Source organism: Siphateles boraxobius, unplaced genomic scaffold (assembly GCF_051911475.1).
Source record: "Siphateles boraxobius isolate OS27281-9 unplaced genomic scaffold, OSU_SipBor_1 5, whole genome shotgun sequence".
NCBI classification, from domain to species: Eukaryota; Metazoa; Chordata; class Actinopteri; order Cypriniformes; family Leuciscidae; genus Siphateles; species Siphateles boraxobius.
Genome location: NW_027509141.1, coordinates 7,602,342 through 7,624,503, shown reverse-complemented (window position 1 = coordinate 7,624,503; position 22,162 = coordinate 7,602,342). Strand labels below are relative to the sequence as shown.

Genomic DNA, 22,162 nt, shown 5'->3' with positions numbered 1-22,162 from the left:
TTGACTTTGTATGTTATCTACTCGAGCGAATGTTCAAGCGTCTAACTAGACGCGATAGACGCGAATTTGACGCTCTATTCGTGTTCGGTGTGTACACACCATGACATCGAGAGTCGGGCAGACCTATAACAACCCAGCCACAACACATAATTGAGTACTTCGCGCACAGATCAATGGCCTCCACCTTATATTTTTTCTACGAATCTTTTGAGTTATGTAGCCTACTAACCATGATTGGAATTTGCACAGCAGCGCCACCACACATTGATGCTCATGACAAGAATAACATGTATCTTTATTGAAGTGAATTAGGTTTAAATCGCCATCATGCATGAATGAATTATGTTTTTGCTATTTTACACATAATACTCCACGATGATCACATTAAACAACACTGAAATTGCACGTCAAAATAAAACATTGTCAATATTTTTTGAGATCCCCCAAAATTTCACGAATCACGTTTTCAGGGGAGCCCATGTCTTATTAAGGGGAGCCGAGCTCCCCCTAGCTCCCCCGTAGTTCGCACCCTGTTGTTCCCCATATTGGCCATTGTTTGCTCTCTGGGACCTTCAGCTCTGCTCGACTCGCAAGTGACGGTTGGTCACACAGAAATCCCTGCTGGCTGAACTATCCGCAGATCTGGTTGAAATAGCTCAGTTGGTAGAGTGTTAGACTGAAAATCTAAAGGTCCCAGGTTAGATTCTGGGTTTTGGCAGAGGAACCTTGTCCATGTGCTTTTGGCAGAGGGGGTCCAGTGACCAAAATGAAACAGAGGTGTTGTGCAACTGCTGATGTACCAGTAGCGTGGCGGTGAAATTGGCTGTCTCAAACAGAGTCGGAATGAGGGAATGATGGGCTTAAAAAGCAAAGCCTTCACTGGCTCTTCAATATCGTGCTTCTGTCATCTTTATGTTCTGTCAGTTTCTGTTTTCATGGACTTTCAGTTTGTTTTCATTCTCATCATGTGGTCCTTTTTTCGGTTTCTGTTTTCATGGACTTTCAGTATGTTTTCAGTTCGTCGCCAAGACATCGCCTGGGTCTCCAGAACCAGCGATGTCACTCAGCTCCCTCGACCCTGAGTCTGCGCCATCGGATCCACCAGCTCTGTCTCCGTCAGTCGTCTCCCAGATGTCGTCAGCAAAGCCAGCAACATCTTGGCTCCTCCCTCCCTCGTCTAGAGTTTCATGACAGAACTTTTTTTTTTTTAATTTTATTGTATATTTTTGAGTAAAACTACAAAAAATCTGGGATAACCACTGCACCAATCACCACAACACCACTGATAACTGTCCAGCAAGGTTTCTTTTATCCTCGAAAGACCCTCAACTTCTCTCACCTGTTTGTCTGTTTCTATCTCACTGCTAACAGAAACAATAATAAATTCTGAGATTTTTCAGAGTGTGGTGAGATGTAACCTCTGAATCGAGGGCACTGGTCTTTTGTGTTAGACAGCTATCACCTTCATGCTGATGGATTTGGTAACCACACAGACTCTTGATGACTGACGCACACACAATGTGCTGCTGTTGAAAGGTAAGTCCGCTGAGTGTGTGCACTCATTAATTCTGGAAACATTCATCACATTGTAGTCTCTGACATGGCTGCATGGTTCTCTATGATACACATAGTGAAGATAGAGTACTATGGAAACAATCCAGAAAGACCCTTATACTCCTTTATTCTGTGATGAATACCTGCAAAGTGCAGTTACCACATATTCATACATGAATACTGAATTCATATCTGGGGTGGGGGGTTGCTTGAATGTTCAAGAAAAACTTTTATGTTTGCATGACAGTCTAAAACTTTAAAAAGCCTTGACGTTTTTGTTTAAAACAGATAGCAAGAAAGATAATATGTTTCTTAAAAGTTGCTAGGATTATCTCGATGGTTGCTAGGGTGCTGCTGGTTGATACTTAGGATATTTTGAGGGGAGCTGCAACAGAACTTGGTGGCTACTAAGGTATTGCTATGGTGTTCCAGTTTCTGAGGTGTTTCTTGGTCACTGCTTGGCGGTTTTGAGATAGATTCATTTGATAAAGAATAAAAAACTAAGCTTAAATAGAATATCTGTATGTTGCTATCGGGAAAACACACACCTGAATAACATAAACAACTCAACCCAACATAGTTTCCCTTAAGGTGTGGTCACTCACCCATAGTTTCACAGGTGAAATCCAGTCATTTCTCACTATTAAAGGCACAATATGTAAGACTTTTAGATTAAAATATCCAAAACCACTAGAACAATGTTATATACTTTGTTGACTTGTGTACTTACAGTATTCCAAACGCTTCCAACAATGTTTAAATCCAGAGAAATCAACAAATTTAACCAGGACACGGACCGTGTCAATGCGTCATATCCACGTTACCCTAAATTTTTAGTTCCCCTTCAGGGACTACCGCTGCGTGTAATCGCAGTGGGAACGCCCTCCAGCGTAACGCGTCTGAAGCATGAATGAAATCAGTCAATGGAGAGATGGAGCGTCATAGCGAGTGACGTCATCGACCAGGAAGCTATAAATATCCCCTGAGCACACAATACGCCAGGTTTTTGTTACTTCAGCAAGCTCTGTGTGTGTCTGAAATCTAGCGATTGTGTTTGTCTGTTTAGACAGGAGTTTCTCACTATATATATATATATATATATATATATATAAAAAACAATATGAGTCTCAAAGTGACGAGCGAGCAATATAGAAAGTGTGTTTCCCCCTGTACACGATACATCACGGGTGGGGATACACATCATCTGTGTGTTGCTTGTTTGGGATTGCTGCATGCCCAGTCGGCTCTCGAGGGGGTCGATTGTGAGCATTGCGAGCGTTTTCCCTTGAGAACTCTGCGCTCGCGGCGATCGCTCTTCGAGGAGAGTGGTTTGCTGCGAGCTCCCCGAGGCTTGGCCCCGCTTCTGTTGAGGCAGAGCGGCGGCGCTTGTCTTGGGGCTCGCAGATGGATCTCATTGGCGACGTTGAGACGGGCTCCGCCCTATCTCAGCTATCTCCAGCGAGATCTACTGCCTCTCACCCGGCTCTGGAAGCACGCGCTGCGGCGGTTACTTCTGCCCGGGTCGAGGCACATGATGTCGAACTTAGATTATCCAGTTCTGAGGAGCTCGATGTCGAAAGTTTTGCATCAGAAGAAACTGAATCGTCACTCCAGCATACTGCTGAAGAGGGGCTGATAGATGTGTTATCTCAGGCTGTAAAAAAAAAAAAATCGAAAAAAAAAAGAAGTGGCCAACTGATAGGCAGGAGTCTAGAAATGAAAGCAAATTAGATGATAGACTTCTGTCTGCACGTCCTCAGCCTTCTCGCCGGTGCTTACCATTCTTCCCAGATCTTCACTCTGAGGTTTCAAAGACCTGGGTTAGACCTGTCTCAAATAGAATTTATACTAACCAGTCTAATGCTTATGGAAACATTTTTGGTGCAAAAGCTTCAGGGTACGTGACCATGCCGAAGGCAGAGGAGACGCTCTCCAGCTATCTCTCTCCTGCTTCGTCACTTCATCTTCACTTAAAGCACCGGCTCTGCCCTCTAAGCCACTAAAAAAATAAAAAATAAAATACTTCTGTGTTAGTGGGGAAGGCTTACTCGGCGCACTATGGCCATTATGCAGGCTTATCAGGCTGACCTGCTTAAAGATGCTTAAAGTGCGTGTCGCTGGGGCTGCTGAGCGAGGGCAGTCCCAGCCGCCGAGTACTTCAAAAAGAGCGCAGCAGAAACGGAGTGTCGCGTCTCGTGCCCTCCCGCAGAGAAACTGGAGGGACGAGGCGGGGCGCTCTCCGGCGCGACCTTCTCGGGGTAGGGCTGATCTGAGGACAGTCATTATCGCCAAGAAGGCCGCGTCGAAAAAATCCTGACGTGCTGAACGTCAGGACTCTGAGGGTGGTCCCCATCGTGGAAGACTTGAGTTCACTGCGCAAAAACACGGTGCCCTGTCTTTCCCGATGCCCTTAGGGGTCTGCTCTACTAACCCTGCCTATACAGGGCGTAGAGAGACTCGGCGAGCGATTTCCCGAGGGACGCTCGCTCCCTCCGAGGAGGGTTGTGGAGTGCCCAGACCAGCTGTTCCCTGCCAGTACGTTACAGGGCGCTGTGTCTGTCACTCGGGATGTTCATCCAGAGGCCAGCCTCGAGAGGCTGGTTCCCTTAGCGAAAGGAGCTATAGAGCGGGTTCCTCCACCCAGCAGGGAGTTAGGATACTACAGCCAGTTCTTCATCTTTCCGAAAAAAGATGGAGGGCTGCGTCCCTTTCTAGATCTGCGTCTCTTAAATCGCGCAGTAGGGAAGCTCAAATTCAAGATGCTCACTCTCAAGCAGATCGTGTCAAATCAGATCCGAGGACTGGTTCGTCACGATAGATCTAAAGGACGCTTACTTCCACGTATCTATCCTACCTCAACACAGGAAGTTCCTGAGGTTCGCTTTCGGGGGCGAAGCTTACCAATAACAGGTTCTTCCGTTCGGCCTAGCACTGTCACCCCGCACGTTCACGAAGTGTATGGATGCGGCTATAGCCCCGCTGAGGCTGCAGGGCATCCGTATTCTGAACTATATAGACGATTGGTTAATTCTAGCTCAATCAGAACAACAGGCGGTTCGGCATCGAGATGTCGTTCTTGCTCACATCAAGAGGTTGGGGTTGAGGCGCAACGCCAAGAAGAGTGTTCTTTCTCCATTACAGAGAACCACGTTTCTCGGTGTAGTGTGGGATTCGACGACGATGCAGGCACAGTTGTCACCTGCTCGTGTTGCTTCGATTCTCGCCGCAGAAGATCAGGTCAAGCTAGGCCAGTCATCCACTGTAAAACAGTTCCAGAGACTGTTAGGTTTCATTGCAGCTGCGTCCAACGTGATACCTTTTGGCCTCCTGCACATGAGACCGTTACAGTGGTGGCTCAGAACCAGGGGATTCTCCTCGAGGGGAAATCCGCTTCGCATGATCATGAGTTCGCGACGGTGTCATCGCGCCCTGGTTATGTGGAAAGATCCTCGGTTTCTGTCCCAAGGCCCTATGTTGGGAGCTCCTTGTCGTCGCGTCATGCTAACGACAGATGCCTCTCTCACGGGGTGGGGGGCGATCATGATTGGTCGCCCAGCTCAGGGTCTGTGGGAGGACCGTCACCGTCTATGGCACATAAATTGTCTGGAGATGTTGGCAGTTTTTCAGGCTCTGAAACATTTCCTCCCAGACCTAAGGGGCCACCATGTTCTTGTCCGGTCAGACAACACATCGGTGGTCTCTTATATCAACCATCAGGGGGGTCTGCGTTCTCGCCCACTTTACAAACTGGCACGTCAGATCCTTCTATGGTCCCAGGGGAAAATTCTTTCTCCGAGAGCTATTTATCTCCCGGGGTATTTAAATCAGGGGGAAGACATCCTGTCGAGCCAGGGGCCGAGGCCCGGGGAATGGAGTCTTCACCCCGAGGTGGCTGAGCTCCTATGGGAACATTTTGGTCGTGCCGAGGTAGACCTATTTGCTTCCCGAGAGACATCACACTGTCCACTGTGGTTCTCTCTCAGCCTGCCAGCCCCACTTGGGTTGGACGCGATGGTACATCTGTGGCCGAGGTCACGTTTGTACGCTTTTCCCCCGAACGCTCTGCTCCCGGGAGTTCTGGAGAGGGTTCGCCGGGACGGGCTCAGTCTTCTGCTAATAGCCCCGTTCTGGCCGGCCCGAGTATGGTTTGCGGACCTAGTGTCTCTCCTCGACGGCTCTCCCCTGGAGATACCGATCAGGAGAGATCTACTCTCTCAGGCGATTGGGTCGATCCTTCACCCCCGCCCAGAACTATGGAGGCTGTGGGCTTGGCCTCTTAGGGGGCCCAGCTCATAGATTCTGGTCTCTCGACTGAGGTCGTTGAGACCATCCTCCAATCCAGAGCTCCCGCCACGAGGAAGTTATATGCCGCGAGGTGGAAACTTTTCACCTCTTGGTGTGGAGAGCGCCAGCAGGACCCAGTTAACTGCCCGGTTGGTACAGTGCTGGATTTCCTGCAGGACCGTCTCTCCACAGGGTTATCCCACTCCACACTGAAGGTGTACGTGGCGGCCTTAGCTGCTTACCACGCCCCTTCGAGCGGAGGTTCCCTCGGGAGACACCCACTTATATCTCGCTTCCTTCGTGGCGCCTTGAGGCTGAGTCCTGCAGTTCGCACGAGGGTACCAGCTTGGGATCTGGCCATCGTCTTAGAAGGTCTCTCCCTAGCTCCTTTTAAGTCCATCGAGGAAGTTTCGGAAAAGTTTCTTACGCTAAAGACTATCCTTCTTCTCGCTATCTCATCTCTAAAAAGAATTGGAGATATTCAAGCACTTTCGGTGGCTCCCTCGTGCCTGGAATTTGCTCCTGGTATGGTTAAGGCCTTTCTCTGTCCGAGACCAGGTTATGTTCCTAAAGTGCCAACTACTTTTGTTAGACCTATAGTTCTGCAGGCTTTCTGTCCTCCGCCTTTTCTGACGTCAGACCAGAAGTGACTTAATTTGCTGTGCCCCGTTAGGGCTTTAGATGCTTATGTCCACAGAGCTGCCCTGTGGAGGAGATCGGAACAACTGTTTGTCTGTTTTGGGTCACCTAAGAAAGGGTGTCCGGCATCTAGCAAAGGATGAGCAAGTGGGTGGTCGAGGCCATCTCGCTTGCTTACGGGTCGGCCCATCAGCCTTCACCTTTGGCTGTAAGGGCTCATTCCACCAGGAGTATGGCTGCCTCTACAGCTCTTCTTTCAGGAGCTTCTCTTCAGGACGTTTGTGTTGCGGCAGGCTGGTCCTCACCGCACACTTTCGTTAGATTTTATTCCCTTGATCTTAGCTCCACTCCCGGGGCTCAGGTTCTCTCGTCGGTTTGTGTCTCCTAATGACACACGACGGGGATTTGGTCGTATGTGGATGTGGGTATTGCGTTCCCACTGCGATTACACGCAGCGGTAGTCCATGAAGGGGAACGTCCCGGGTTACGTATGTAACCCTAGTTCCCCGAAGGGACGGATGCTGCGTGTCCTGCCATACTCCCGGCATCCCCTTGGGTCGCTTGCTTCAGTAACTTTAAGCTGGCGTATTGTGTGCTCAGGGGATATTTATAGCTTCCTGGTCGATGACGTCACTCGCTTTGACGCTCCATCTCTCCATTGACTGATTTCATTCATGCTTCAGACGCGTTACGCTGGAGGGTGTTCTCACTGCGATTACACGCAGCGTCCGTCCCTTCGGGGAACTAGGGTTACATACGTAACCCGGGACATTTACTTTTGTAAAAACCATGGAATCACCGAAAGACACTTTAATGTAATAGCCTATGTGTTTTATTAGACAGGTGAGCAAATGTTTGGATATATTTATCAACAGAAAACTAATCATTGTTATATAGCTTGACACGGTTAGTCTTATTGTTTGAATCACTTGTTTTCTTGATTTACCACGAGTGCCAAGTTTTTACCATGCCTCTATGTTGTCAAATGGCTAACATAGCTCTATGTAACTATTAATTACATAGAGCTTTCTCCATCATACAATATACAGTATTTTAAAATTAATTGCATCATTTAACACAAGTCATCCAGTTTTTGTTAATATGATATTCTAATATCGATCTAGATTACTGCAAAGTGCATCTCTCACAGCAGCCACCGAGCGAACACACTGAGTAACATTATAGCATAACTTTCAACACACTCAAATGTATTTAGTATGATTGTTTCAACCATGTTAAACAGCGCTGCATTGCCCCACCTACGCAACGAAAAGAGTGTAAGTGGCCGACTGCAGCACAAGCCTCAGGACTCGTATGTATGCAGCACAAGCATAATAAAAGCTCCGCTGGACTCGTATGTATCGCAGGTGTCTCTCATTAGCATTCACTTCACCGGCCTCATTCCGTTCCCACAGCTCTCTAAACTTAACAACTACCATACTGACTATTAATAAGCCGAAATTAGGAGTTTCTTGAGGCTAAAGTTGTAGTTGGAACCTGATCTAAAGTGTGACCATAAATATTTATTTACAGTAATCTTTTTTTACACTCTTTGATGACAATAGTTGTTTCTTGCCGAGGAAGAATAAAACAATACAAATATTAATAGGAGACAAAGGGAGTTTGAGGAGGAGGCTTTCCCCACACGTCATCATTTTTCTCAGATCTTCCACCATGTGTTCCTGTGCAGCAGTGGTTGGAGAGGTGGAAGAAGTGTCTCCAGTCTTCTTAGTTTGGCCAGCTTCTATCACAGAACAGTTTACTGGTCAGGTCGAACAGGAAAATGAGGCTTCATTGCTTTTAAAAGCAGCGTAGGGAATTTGGGCACAAAACAAGGGAAAACAGCATGAGGGGGAGGCAATGTTTTGATGAATAACTTGGTTTGCTTTTGATAAGAAAGGCGATGCAATGGGGCAAGGTCCCAAAATCTGACAACAAAAATATAGAGAAGATTGACATCAAGAAGCAAGTGACAAAAACAAAGAGGATTACAATCTATTCCAGAGCTCTTGAAAAAGCTTGTAATATGTGGGCATTACAGGGTGGTCTCCATTCAGACAACGTGGGCCCCTCTTGCCTTTGTAAAGAAACGAAGATAAGCGTTTACGCAGAGGTCTGATAGCCTGTCAGAGAACACTAGATGCAGTCTCTTGGGGTCGACACCAAGCAGGATAGAGGGAATGAGTAAACTGGAAGAAATGAGGCAGAACAGTTTTCATCATCCTCCAGCAGGAGGTGTTGACTGACACGAACTGGAACAGAACCGCTGGTGTGAGTCTGTGAACTCTGTGTCCTAACTTTCTATAACTTTCCATCATATAATTTAGAAGAAAAATACTGAACTGGTTACATTGATCCTTGAATCTCATTGCTTAATGCTTACTGTAGAGGGTCCTTAATATACTGTTATACATAACACTAATTAATACACAGTGCCCAGATGTCACGTTTTGTGTTTTACTGTTCATGTCTGAGTTTTGTAATAAGTTTTCATTGAGTTCAGTTCATGTTTGCCTGTGTGCCCGTTTATTTGATCAATTTTCCCAGTGTGTCTCATTGATTTATTCCTGTCACCTGTTCCTCAGTTAATTCGTTAGTCTTGTCAGCTGTGTCTGGTTTCCTTGATTAGTCCCTGTGTATTTAAGCCGTGTTTTGTTCAGTTTAGTTGTTCTGTTCTGTGTTCTCCTGAGTTCGTTGTAAATTTACTGTTGCCCTTGGATCCTGGTCCGTTCCCTGCAACCAGCGTGTGACAACGGCGAAAGTGTTTGGGCCTATATTTGACTACCTTTATGGTGTTTTTGTTATTTATAGAGCTGCAGCTTGGACATTCTGGAAGAAAAAAAATCTTTCTCAGTCCCATGGAAAACCGATAATACGAAAAAAAATAACAGCATAATGAGTGAATAATAACAAGTTTAAATTTTTTAAGGCCCAATGAAAGTGCCTTGGAAGGTGTAGCTTTGTATGAAACGTTGACATAATTTTCACTAAAACAAGAAGCTAAGGTGGGACATATTGAATGGCTCCTCCCCCTTTTCAAATAGCCAATAGCGTTTAGTTTACCTCAAGACTTTTTTTTAGTTTACCTCAGACTGCAAGTTGTATTTGACAGCACAATGGAAGTGAATCTGAGCACTGATGATACGTTGGATTCAATAGTAGACGTGTGAATAAATCCTAGCAATGTCAATCTTAACCAACATACAGTTGGAAAACAGAATAAAACTCAAGCGTTTGAGCAACCGAACACACGTCCAACCCATATTGCTCTGTGACGTGTCAACGGTCGCTTTGGCCAGTTGGTATTTGTAGCATAGTGGGTGGCTTTAGAATCTAGAGAGCATTTGATTGGACAGAAGATTTGATGAGAAGCTGAAGTTCGCGGTGATGTCATAAAAATGTGTTATCCATTTTAGCGGAAGTGAGAGACTAAGTTTTGAATGCTAATATCTCCTAAATGGAATTTTTTCATTGTTTTGGAACACACCAGCTCATATTCATATTCATATTCAAACATATTCATACTTAAAGCTAAAAAACATACATTTTTATTTCAGGGGACCTTTAAAATAGCATCAGAGTAACACTGGAAACATAATAAATATATTTTGTATCTAATTCAATGACATTTATACATTTTTAAATATGTGGATTAGGTGTACAAATATCACATACAGACAATGCATAAATTGCATGTATTACGTGATTTTTAAATAACATGTCTGACATTCTGCATAGGCCAAGAACTCCCTAGAATTTCCACTGTGGTGCAGGAAATACTAAACCCCAAAAAACCCCACTTTAAAAACATGCTTAAGTAGGACTATTACCATAACCTGCTATTATTCACTTCTACCATATCCTTCCACTCATCTCTCTCTCTCTCTCTCTCTCTCTCTCTCTCATTCGCATTTATTCAACACGCTAGATAGCACACAGAAACAGAGCATAGACAAGGAAAGTTTAATCCACTTTACAGTGACAAATGTTTTAAAAATACAAATCATTGGCGTCAATATCGAGCAGTACTCCATTGCAAATACAGTAAACATCTATGATGCACTGCATCCATACAAGTAGTGGCTAAAAACAGCTTTTACAAGTCTTACAAAAAAGGCTAAACACAGTATGTATATTCTGATGGTTATACATATTTATACAACATACTGTCATTAATATTTTAGTTCAAATCAAATCAAAGACTACGGTGAAATTCAATTTCAACACATTTAGAAATAGTTTGTTTAGATGTGTTTAGAAATTTTAAGAAATATAATTGACTTAAACAGTTAAGCCCTTGAAATTCATTTTGCATAATTACTAAGGCCAATGATACAAATGTTTGGGTTTGCAAATATATTTTAGGAGTGTGGAAAAACGGGGCAGTTTTTGCAGATTGTAAATCCAATATTGTTGCTATCCTGAGTTGGTTTAAGTTGGTACATTTTTACACCGTGTTCATTCCCAAACTTCTTCAAAGATACTGTCAAAAACACTGTCAAAAAGACATGAACAAATGCAAACCAAAACTTCTGCAGAGAGCTTTCAGAAGCCAGAGAGGTAGCTATCAACTCTTTATCAAGGAGAACAGGGATAGTCAGAATGACGTACTACTATACTACTCTTACTATGTGTGCAGTGTGAATACTGAGTGCAGTATGTACGGAATACAACAGTAATCCGAGTGACGCTATCGTTTTAAATCTAATTTTGACTCATTAAAACTCAAATTATAGTGGCTGTATACAGTAGGCATATATAATGTTCAGTATGCATTACACAGCACACTTGTATTCCACTCCGAACATAGTTGTTTTATGACAATCATGACCCCGTCTGTCATTAGTTCCATGGCGAATTTGTTTTGAGGTTTACATTGATCTTAAATTGAACTAGTAAACTGAAATTTTTTGCACTTTACATTTAACAGTAGCATATATTTCTGAGTAAACATATTTATCTGTGTATTTACAATAATCTTTTTTATGTATGTACATAAATCACCACAGCATGCTCAAATCATTTGCTTCTGACTATATCAACATATATATTTATGGTAAATCCTCATTTCCACTTTCTCAACAACAGTTACTATGCAATATCTGTGCAAAATACAATCATACATATATTTTTGAAAACGCCACAGCATGTAAAGGGCTACCACAGCAACAACTGATACTGATTAGTTCAATTGAATTTATTCTTTTACCCACCATCTCACAATGGCACCTTGATCAATACAGGAAGTCTGCGCAAGCAACACTGCAGGCAAAATCAGGATGTTCTTCACGTTGCCTTTCACTATAACTGTTTTGCACTTTTTTAAAACTTTAATTTTCATCCTTCTTCACCACACATCTAAAATAAATTAAGAAAGCAGATACAGATATAGAGCAAAATCAATAATTAAATTAACCATTAAATGTTTTCATCTTATTCATTAAAACGTATAATTCTTGGGTTTTATATCAATGTTTTTTTTTTCAACTTATCAATAGATAATTATCGTATCCATTGGTAACAGATCTAAGCAGATCCTTAAAAGAAGTTCGGCACCAGAATGAAGATTTTAACCGTTCCAACAACCATTCTGAACATTATAGACAGATGACAAAGGGTCTATGAAACTGCTGTCACAAATCAGACTTACATGATATTTGTATGTACTTTTACAATATCAATAAATCCAAAACATTTGGTATTGTTTAAGAATTTAGCACTATATATTATGTTCATCCAAAGCAATTAACAACATATACATATTTTTGAAAATAGTCCTATTCCCTAAAAACAAAAACGTAGAGAAGTCTTCCGATGCATTATGGAAAACCATCATCTTCCAACACACCAGTGGAAAACTCTTTCCGCAAACATCTGGAGATTCCAATTATGTGACTTTTATGAAACAGTTTTTCCATCTAATGTTTTTTTTTTTTTTTTTTTTTTACTTCTGGATGAGAGTGAATGGAAACAAACAAAACAATAAAATTGGAGTCAACTCACACATTCATGTCATTTAATGGAGGTTACTTTCATACAGGTTCCAACATTGAAAAGAATCCAAATTTTCAAATATAGTTATATAATTTGGCCCACAGCCTCGTAGTGACATGTTTTCGTATCCTATAGTTCTTGTAAAACAATCATTTAATATATCAAAATTCTCTGATTTCTATATACTTCTAAATATTTCCTCCCCTGAGTACTGTTAATGTTGTAATAGAAAGGGGTTTACAAAAAAACAAAACAAAAGCTTTGCCGTATTTACAGGATGGCAGCATTAAACATTAGACATTAACAAAGCGTCCACCGACAGTGCATAGCTTAGAATAGCCATATATATGCCTTGTAGGTGAATTTGACGGTAAACAGCTATGTTTTAACGTGTACAGCTTCCAACATTCCCAACTGAAAAGATGAAACAAAACATGTTTGTATAAAAAAAGTAAAACATTGATACTGAATCCATGAAGGCACCACAGAAGACATTTGAAGTGAGAAAGACACTCTTAAACATACTGACAATGAATTCATGATCGGTTGAGTAGACTTAGTGTGCAAAAAGACATCAAATGTAAAAAAAAAAGATGTTTCAAACACAAACTAAAATATAATTTACACTTAATCAGCGCTTCTTATGAGATGTGGCAACATGGATCTAAAATCTGTTCGTACCTTAGTTGAAAAGAAAGAATATATAACATTCAAGGTGTGAATTTGAAATGGACAATTTTAGCATAACCCAAAGCCAAAATTCTCAATCGAATAAAATGTTGCAGAATCTAAAAGTGACATGTATTAAACTAGGCCACATCCCAACAGCCACTGTGGCAAGAGCTTGCATTTTGAATGAAAATAGAAACAGGCCTGCATACTTTTAGTTAAGGAAAAGAAAAATGAAAGTAGACGGTGTTGCTTTAAAAAGTGAGTTAAAACACTGTCCAATCTCTATCCAGCTCCCACAAAAGCATATATTACCCATGAAGCGCCTGTGGCAATCTTCTTGTCTCTTTTCTTTTCGAACTCTCATTAAACAGAATCCCTCCATTGGAATAGTAGTGACCACATTCCCACCTGGGTTCTTTACACTGCAGTGCCTCCAAGTGGATGCTGGAGCTGCTCAGTATTCCTGGCCAGACTGGGGGTGTGGCAGGACTCCAGTGGAAAAACAGGACAGTCAGTCATTGGTTACTGCAGGATGATTGACACTCAGACCCGACTAGTAGGATGGACATGGTAGGTGCAGTTCTGGATGTCATTCCCTTCACCGACACCCTCAGAACAGCCACTGTTTTCCCTCCGCAGGGCTGGGAAAGAGAGAGAAAGCTTAGCCTTAAAAAAAAGTTTTTTTATTTAAATTTTCATCCCAAAAAATAAAAAAAAGTCATCCTCAACACAATTATATATTATTTAAATGGTAAAATATTGACAGATTATGGTTGTATGTGTTGTACTTTATTTAATTTATGCTAATTTAAATTAAAAAATGGTTTGATTTTCGATAATGTATTCCTCTAAGGACAGATTTTTTAAATACATTACAATAATAAAAATGAGATAGGCATTTTTAAGTGCTGTCAAATTGATTAACCACAATTAATCGATTCTAAAATAAAAGTTTGTGTTTATATATGTGTGTATTTACAGTATATTATATATATAGTGTGTGTGCATGTCTGTATACACACACACACGCACGCACGCACGCACGCACGCACGCACACACACACACACACACACACACACACACACACACACACACACACACACACACACACACACACACACACACACAATAGTACAAATATATTACATAAACACAAACTTTTATTTTAGAATCGATTAATCATGATTTATTGATTTGACAGCACTAGCATTTTTTAACAGTACAGTTATGAAACTTTGGGGAAAAAATGTTTAATTAAAAGTAGTTTAAAAAAGAATGCCAAAAAATAAATGGTACTAAAATAGGCTTTGCTGTCCCCTTATGTAAAATATAATTTCTCTCTTTCTTATTTATATTATGGGGTGCATTTTGTTCTGGCTTGACTAAATACTGAAATATACAGATATATGATGGACAGATATATGATTGTGGTTTCAAGTTCAGACTGTGTACATATTTGGTTTGCTTCATTATGACTGCCAGTTGATGATAGTGTCTGTCTGAATGAAAGGGTATGCAAAAACACAATAGGAAATGTAAATGTGACATGTTTGGATACTGACAGCTCTCTTCCTCGTCCCCCTCGGGCAGCAGAAGGTGTCCATGGCACGGGCTGGGCAGGGTGGACTGCATTTGGCCCTCCTGACTGGTTCCCAACTGCAGCCTGCGCATGTGACGAACTACAGCTGTGGCATTAAATGCTTGCTGTGAATGATAGCAAGAGAAAGATAGCCATTGAAATCAGAAACCACGCTTTACACCTTTGCAGTACAGTATATAAAAAACAATCTTTCTCAGATGAGGTCCTTCGACTCTCATATGCAATGATTTACCTTCCACTTGCTTTTGGCAAAGTTCTTCTTGATTTGGGCACTGACAGATTCATGGATGTTCTTATCCAACGCTGTGTCTCCAGCAATCCTGAAGTACAAAACACATATATGTTCAAATTTCCTTTGTTAAGTTTCCAATGTCTCATCTGGCTGTATATCTTTTTGAGTAGCCAATCTGTTGTTTAAAGGCACCGGCTCATCCAAAACGCAAAGCTATGTCTTTATCTATTCCCACGTTTGTTCCAAAGTTGTAATGCTTACTTTCTCACTACAGTTTAACTCTTATGAGGTACAGTAGTTATTCAACCAAAATGCCTATACTAAAAAAAAATAAAAAATTATTCAGGCCCTTCGTAGATATGACAAATTTCAATTGCATTCACTTTACTTAAACATATCAAATTAGCAGTAATACGTTTTTATTTTTAATGAGTCAAACATCAAATATTTAAATAGTGTCATCAAAGTAATTTATTTAAGCTTGATCAACTCAATTTAGCTAGATTTAGGAAAGAGGAGCGCGTTCTGCACATGCACTCAGTCTTGTTCAGTTTGATTAAAGTTCAACAGTTGCTGTAGTAACATCATATTTAAATATTTTGTCACAACTCAATTCAATTGTGTTCGAACATCCTAATATATTTAAAACTGAACTTTACTTAATTCATTTGTGTTAAAACTATAACATTGTTATATAACGCTGCTCCTCTTTCCTAAATCTAGCTAAATTGAGTTGATCAAACTTAAAAAAAAATCACAGATGGCACTATTTAAATATTTTATGTTAGACTCATTAAATATAAATTTGTTGAAGTAAAGTGAACAAAATTTAAATGTTTCATATCTATGAGGGGCCTGAATAATGGGGGCCAAAATTTTAAATCGCAATTTACTGAAAATCTTCCCCTCAGCCACAGCTCTCAAATGTGTACTCAAATGTCATATGACATGATTGGTTAAGACATAAGTGAAAACCAATGGCATTCGAGATCATTATTGACAGGTCTGGCACAACAACTTTTCATGCGTGTTCGAATATATTAATGAGATGTTAAAGTTATAGCAGATTTTCAGTGAATAACGACATAAAATTATGTTTAAGGCATAATGTAATTTTGCAATGTTCATTTTTTAAACATACCGCCTCATACTATTTAATCAAATATTAACACCCCGTCGCAACAACATCTCTTCTCTGATGACATGTAACACATATAGTACTTCTTTGTGGTTATTTTTTGTAATTTTCTGAGCTCTACAGCATCCACCCCTCTATTTACTTCCACTGTATAGAAAAGAGCAGCATAAACAATATTCAAAATATTCCTTTTTTGTTTCAGAAAAGTTATATGGTTTTAGAATGACACAAGTGTGAATAAATGATGCTTATGGAAATAATTCCACAAGCTCTACATCATCTATAACAGGGAAAGGTACTCATTATGTTCTTAGATCTGTTGACAGATGTTTGAAAGGTGATGGTTCATGACAATGTCTGATTGAGGCAGTAAAATCACAACATCTGCTAACTGTAATAGTTAAGGCAATAAATATCTGAAAATTATTCAAGGAGTCTTTTTTTTTAATTGCTATATAAGAGACTGTAAAACACAAAATATTAAAGGGCTATCTGTGAGATTTACAGTATAATTGTTGAAGATCAGTCTCTGTGTGGAGGTTGAACTCATACCATGGGTGCTGAAGAGCCTGATCACACGTGTAACGCTGGTTGGAATCTTTTTCCATTAAATGCACAATAAAATCTTTGGCTGAGAAAAGAGCACATTGTTAAAGTTAGGAACATGACATAACTGTTTCCATAATGTCAATGAGAAATGTCAATGGAAATGTCAGAGTAAAAAAAGAAAGAAATATTTTGACACTCCAAATATATTTGACAGCCATTATAGTTTGATAAAAGAAAACATAAAAAGTCATGTTTTATCAGCAATAAACTAATGAAAATGTAACATTACAGAAGAAGTTTGTGCTATACCTGAATCAGAGATATCATCCCAGTATGGCGAATCAAACTCATACTCCGCCTTCAGGATCTGCTCAAAGAGCTTGGCATCATTCTCATCGTAAAATGGCGGATAGCCACATAAACTGAAAAGAGACAGACAGATGGTGAGCCCAGTTAAATTCTTATGAACAAATTCAGTTCAAGTACAACATGGGGAAATTATAGCTGAAGAGACAGAGAGGAGAGATAAGAAAAAGCAGCATTCGTGGTACTAACAGGATGTAAGCGATGACCCCGATTGACCAGCAGTCCACCGCTTTACTGTACGGCTTCTGTGCCAGAACCTCAGGAGCTGAAGATCAGGGTAAATAAGATCGAACATCAATTCACACATTTATCCATTCAGCCCACCGGGTCAGAAAGCTTTTTTTGATTAAATAAAGCAATAAAGGCCATTGCACACTGTGTCTGAAATTTTCGTATACGCTTTTTCGTATTCGTGATTCGGTGGTTCTGAATTGTCAAAACACCATTCAAACTGCTTACTACGGATGCAAAAAAAGGAGAAAATCGAACCCGATCCGATTTTTTTTATGACGGATGAAAGTTCCGTAGACAGCGTGCAAGCGTGATTGACATAACGTGGGGTCGAATTTTTTTTTTAAAGTGCGAAAATTTCGGATGTGAATTTCGGACTCAGTGTGCAAGGGCCTTAAGCCCCGCGAAGCCATGTTTTACAGTGAATTTAGAACAGCTGTTAGGCATGACGCGGAGCGGAGTATGAAACTATTCATTTGAATATTTATTTTATTCATAAAATAAACACCAGTAACATAAAATATAATGTTATAACCACTGATCTATATAATGAATGTCATATAATGTCAAATTATAATAATTACTAATTAGAATTGTAAATCGATTGACAGACATTATTTGGCTGGAAAACCAAAGGCTGTAACTTCAAACCCAAGAAAGCATTATCGTCATCATAATGTAATTCATGGAAACAAATTCTAAAGGCTCCAGTTGTGTGACAAAAAACATATTTCCTATTATATTCAGGTTATCACTGTTAGATTTTACAATTATGTTAATTTTAATGTTGGGGAAAAACTGGTAGCATCCAAGATGAGAATACTGGTTGTGGTTGTAGATACATTTTTAGATATGTTGTTGCTTGCTCCTCTGCAGTCATCCATGTGTAGTTGGCAAAGATACTTATACCCAAGTTTCACTTCTCACTTTTTCTGTATGAATAACCTAAATCTAATCTCCCTGACACACATACAGGATATTCTTTAGAATTGGATGCTCATGGAACCAGTTTCAACCAGCCATTTCTAAAGCTATGAAAACTTCCAAGAGATAAGGGAAACCACTGAGGGCATACAGGTAAACCAGAGGTTCCCTTTCAGTCGATAACGTCAGACGTAGTCTGTATTATTGAACGAGCCAATACACATTGGCGTGCGAGATCTGCATCTCACACTCCGCCCCACAGCGCGGGTATAAATACGGAAGTAGATGCACGCACCATTTGCCTTTCGCTTCGGAGCCGAGCTTCATGTCTGGATCTGAAGAGTGTTGTTGTACAACGAGCGAGTGTGTCGGCGCTTCTTTGGGAAGTCTCTCCTGGTGTCTGTGTTTGCAGCGCGAGTGCAGCGGTGATCGCGAGCTTCAAGCTCTCAACTGCTGTTCTCACAGCAACCAAGTTTCTGTTTGTGTTTGTTTGTCTGACGGTCGGTTGAGGGCGAGAAAGTGAGTGCTTCACTGACACAGGGTGCACCATTCCTGTGTTAGTGTTGCCGCGGTCATTCCCCTATGTGCTCCGGCACTGGTGAGAGTTTTTCACTTACTAAAAGAGCAACACGGGTGCATTTGCGTCTTTTTCAAGGTGTCATTCCGCCCGTGCGTTTCTGGGTGCGGTCGTTCCCTGTCTCTCTCTGATGGTCACAATTGTTGTATCACGTGTTTGGGCTTACAGCACGCTGAGGCAGCTTTTGTGGACAGCTCATGTTTTCACTGTGGGAACATGACTGTCGCAGTGTTGAGGGCGAGACTCGCCTTCGTTCGCGGAGAGCGAGTCCCCATTACCACGCCCCACCCTGCACGGGTGCTGTGTGGGATGGGTGACCGGAGGGTAGTGTTGGATGTCCCGCCCGGTAACCATTCCCTGTGGGCTCCTCACCCCTCCCTTCCACTGCTGCCATTGGAGCCTCCGGTGTTGTCTGCTGGTCCACCTGTAATGGGTCGGCCAGCGGTTTCACTCAGGGCTCCCCTGGAGGACAGGACGTCGATTGCAGCATTGGAGGGTGAGCTGACTTCTGGAGATGACGACTCGGCTGCGTTGTCTCCCTCTGGGAGTTCAATGTTGCCCGAGCCGGATCCAGAATTGTCAGCTATGCTGAACTGCTGGTTCTCAGCCCGCCGCCCCAATGCCCTTCTTTCCCGAAGTGCATGAAGAGCTTACTTGGTTGTGGACGGCACCTTTTACTGCTGAAAACGACTTAAGTAGTTCTTCCTCCCTCACTACCCTTGTCGGAGGAGCGGTGAAGGGTTATGAGGCTATCCCTCCAGTGGAGCGGTCTGTTGCGACTCACTTATGTCCAACGGCCGCTGCATCCTGGATGGGGGATCCTTGTTTCCCCTCGCGGGCCTGTGAGTTTGCGTCAGGATTGGCGGTCAGAGCTTACAGAGCTTGCGGGCAAGCCGCTTCCTCTTTGAATGCCTTGGCGTTGTTGCAGGTCTACCAGGCCAAGACACTCAGGGACATGCACGAGGGTAGTTTAGACCGGGCACTCATGAGTGAGCTCCGCACTGCCGTTGACCTCGCCCTCCGGGGTACGAGTGTCGCGGCATGTGCGGTCGGTCTAGCGATGTCCACCTTGGTGGTCCAGGAACGCCATCGTTGGCTCAGCCTGGTTGAGATGGCGGATGCGGACAATGTTCGGTTCCTGGACTCCCCAATTTCCCAGGTTGGGTTGTTCGGCGACGTGGCGGAGAGCTGCGCCCAACAGTTCTCTGCCACCCAGGTTCGGACGGAGGCTCCCCGACACACCCTATCCCGGCGGCCTGCTGTTGCCTCCACCCTGCCGCCGGTGATAGTCCCTCCGCCCGTTCGTCGCCGAGGGCGTCCCCCTGCCGCTGCCTCCGGTTCCGCGGGGTCTCCGCAACAGCCTTCACCCAGGCCCCAGTGTAGAACCAGCAGCAGGCAGGCCGCCCAGTCTGTCTCAGTCACTGCCCAGCCAGGGGGCGAGTGTCAGAAGCATTCCTGAGACCAGGGATGGGGGGACTAGCTCTTCAGATGGTCACCGTTCCACCATTGGCTCTCCGGAGTCCAGTGGTACATAATTGTCGAAAGAGCGAATTTCTCCGTCCCTGGGTCCCAAGAGGGCGAGGCTGGCGGTTTGCGACCCTGTGGAACAGCCTTGCTCCCCCCAGCCCCCTCTTGTTCGCCAGCCGGCAACACGATGCGTTCGAGGACCCGGTCATCCGCCTTCTCACCCATCCTCTGTTGCCCCGTGGAGTCAGGTAAGTGCAGCACGGGTCACTCAGACCCCGCTTCGGGCCGCCCACGGGCCTTCCGAGACGGGTCCCTGTCCTCCACCTCGGTGCCCCACCCCGGGTATGCCTGTGTTGCCTCTGGTCCGGTTCGTCGAGGCCTTGAAAGTGCTTTCCAACCCCTCCCCTCCTCCGTACCATCAGGCTCGGCTACACGATTCAGTTCCGCCTGAGTCCGCCCAGGTACAGTGGCATTCGCCACACTTCGGTGTCGAGGCAAATAAAATCGTCATGCTCCTGTCATGCGCGCGGAGATCGCTGTCCTGCTGGCGAAGGACGCGATAGAGCCGGTGTCTGTAGCCGATATGAAGACCGGCTTTTACAGCCCGTACTTCATTATACCCAAGAAAGGTGGTGGGTTACGACCAATCTTGGACCTGCGAGTCCTGAACCGGGCCCTCCACAAGCTCCCGTTCAGAATGCTAACGCAGAAACGCATCTTCCAATGTGTCCGTCCCCAAGATTGGTTTGCAGCGATAGACCTGAAGGACGCGTACTTTCATGTCTCCATCCTGCCGCGACACAGGCCATTCCTGCGTTTCGCGTTCGAGGGTCAGGTGTATCAGTACAAAGTCCTACCCTTCGGGCTGGCCCTGTCACCCCGTGTCTTTACGAAGGTAGCGGAGGCAGCCCCCGCTCCCATGAGCATGGCATTCTCATTCTCAACTATCTAGACGACTGGCTGATACTAGCGCAGTCTCGGGAGCAGTTATGCGAACACAGGGATTTGCTGCTCCAGCACATCAGCCAGTTGGGTCTTAAGGTCAACTGGGAGAAGAGCAAACTCGCCCCCGTGCAGAGGATCTCTTTTCTCGGTTTGGAGCTGGACTCGGTCCAACACACGGCGCGACTCACAGAGAATAGCGCCCGGTCGGTGCTGAACTGCCTGAATCTTATCAAGAGCAGTACAGTGGTTTTTCTGAAACAATTTCAGAGGCTCCTGGGGCATATGGCAGCCGCAGTTACGCCACTCGGCCTGCTTCATACGAGACCACTCCAGCACTGGCTTCGCGACCGAGTCCCGAGGTGGGCGTGGCAGAGAGGCATGCTCCGTGTGAAAATCACCCCGGCCTGCCTCCAAACCCTCAGCCCGTGGTCGGACCTTTCGTTTCTCCGGGCCGGTGTGTCCCTAGAACAAGTGTCCTTCAGGGAACGGTGGGTTGCATACGCAACCAGGACGTTCTTACAACACACATTTTATCTGCAGAATGTTATAAAATCAGAAACGATTGATGTTAGACCAAGTTTACACCTGGAATTGAACTTCATGTCCAGACAGAACATTTCATTGATATTCTCTTTGTTTTGTGTGTATTATTCTCTTCAAGTCAGAAGCAAATAGTGTTCAAATTCTTCATCCAGATACATATACCGTACTTTTTGCATATTTGCATATGGAGGCGTGTCTTACCTACATATCCAGGAGTGCCACATGCTGTGCTCATCACACTATCCGAACCCTCAATCTTTGACAGGCCAAAATCGCTGATCATGATTTTGGAGTCTTCATCCATACTGTAGTACAGCAGGTTCTCTGGCTGAATCAGAAATCAGAGACACAAAAAGGTGATTGAAACTTTTGTGTGAGTGGTATACACAACACACAGAAAATGTAATACGGACGTTTACTGTCAGACTGGGTTAAGTGATCAGACA

General features: G+C 43.4%; 1 protein-coding gene across 2 annotated transcripts in view; it reads right to left on the bottom strand.

The window, feature by feature from the left end:
• Nucleotides 1–12,479: 12,479 nt before the first annotated feature.
• Nucleotides 12,480–22,162, bottom strand: part of camk1b (calcium/calmodulin-dependent protein kinase Ib) — a 75,414-nt gene continuing 65,731 nt past the window's right edge. For both annotated transcript variants that reach the window (XM_077202641.1, XM_077202640.1), the window contains exons 6-12: nucleotides 21,918–22,044; nucleotides 17,219–17,294; nucleotides 16,973–17,085; nucleotides 16,667–16,745; nucleotides 14,977–15,064; nucleotides 14,707–14,848; nucleotides 12,480–13,784 (exon numbers count right to left, since the gene is read on the bottom strand). In XM_077202641.1, coding sequence (XP_077058756.1) covers nucleotides 13,687–13,784; nucleotides 14,707–14,848; nucleotides 14,977–15,064; nucleotides 16,667–16,745; nucleotides 16,973–17,085; nucleotides 17,219–17,294; nucleotides 21,918–22,044 — 723 coding nt within the window. In that variant the 3' untranslated portion in view covers nucleotides 12,480–13,686. The remainder of the gene's footprint in view (nucleotides 13,785–14,706; nucleotides 14,849–14,976; nucleotides 15,065–16,666; nucleotides 16,746–16,972; nucleotides 17,086–17,218; nucleotides 17,295–21,917; nucleotides 22,045–22,162) is intronic.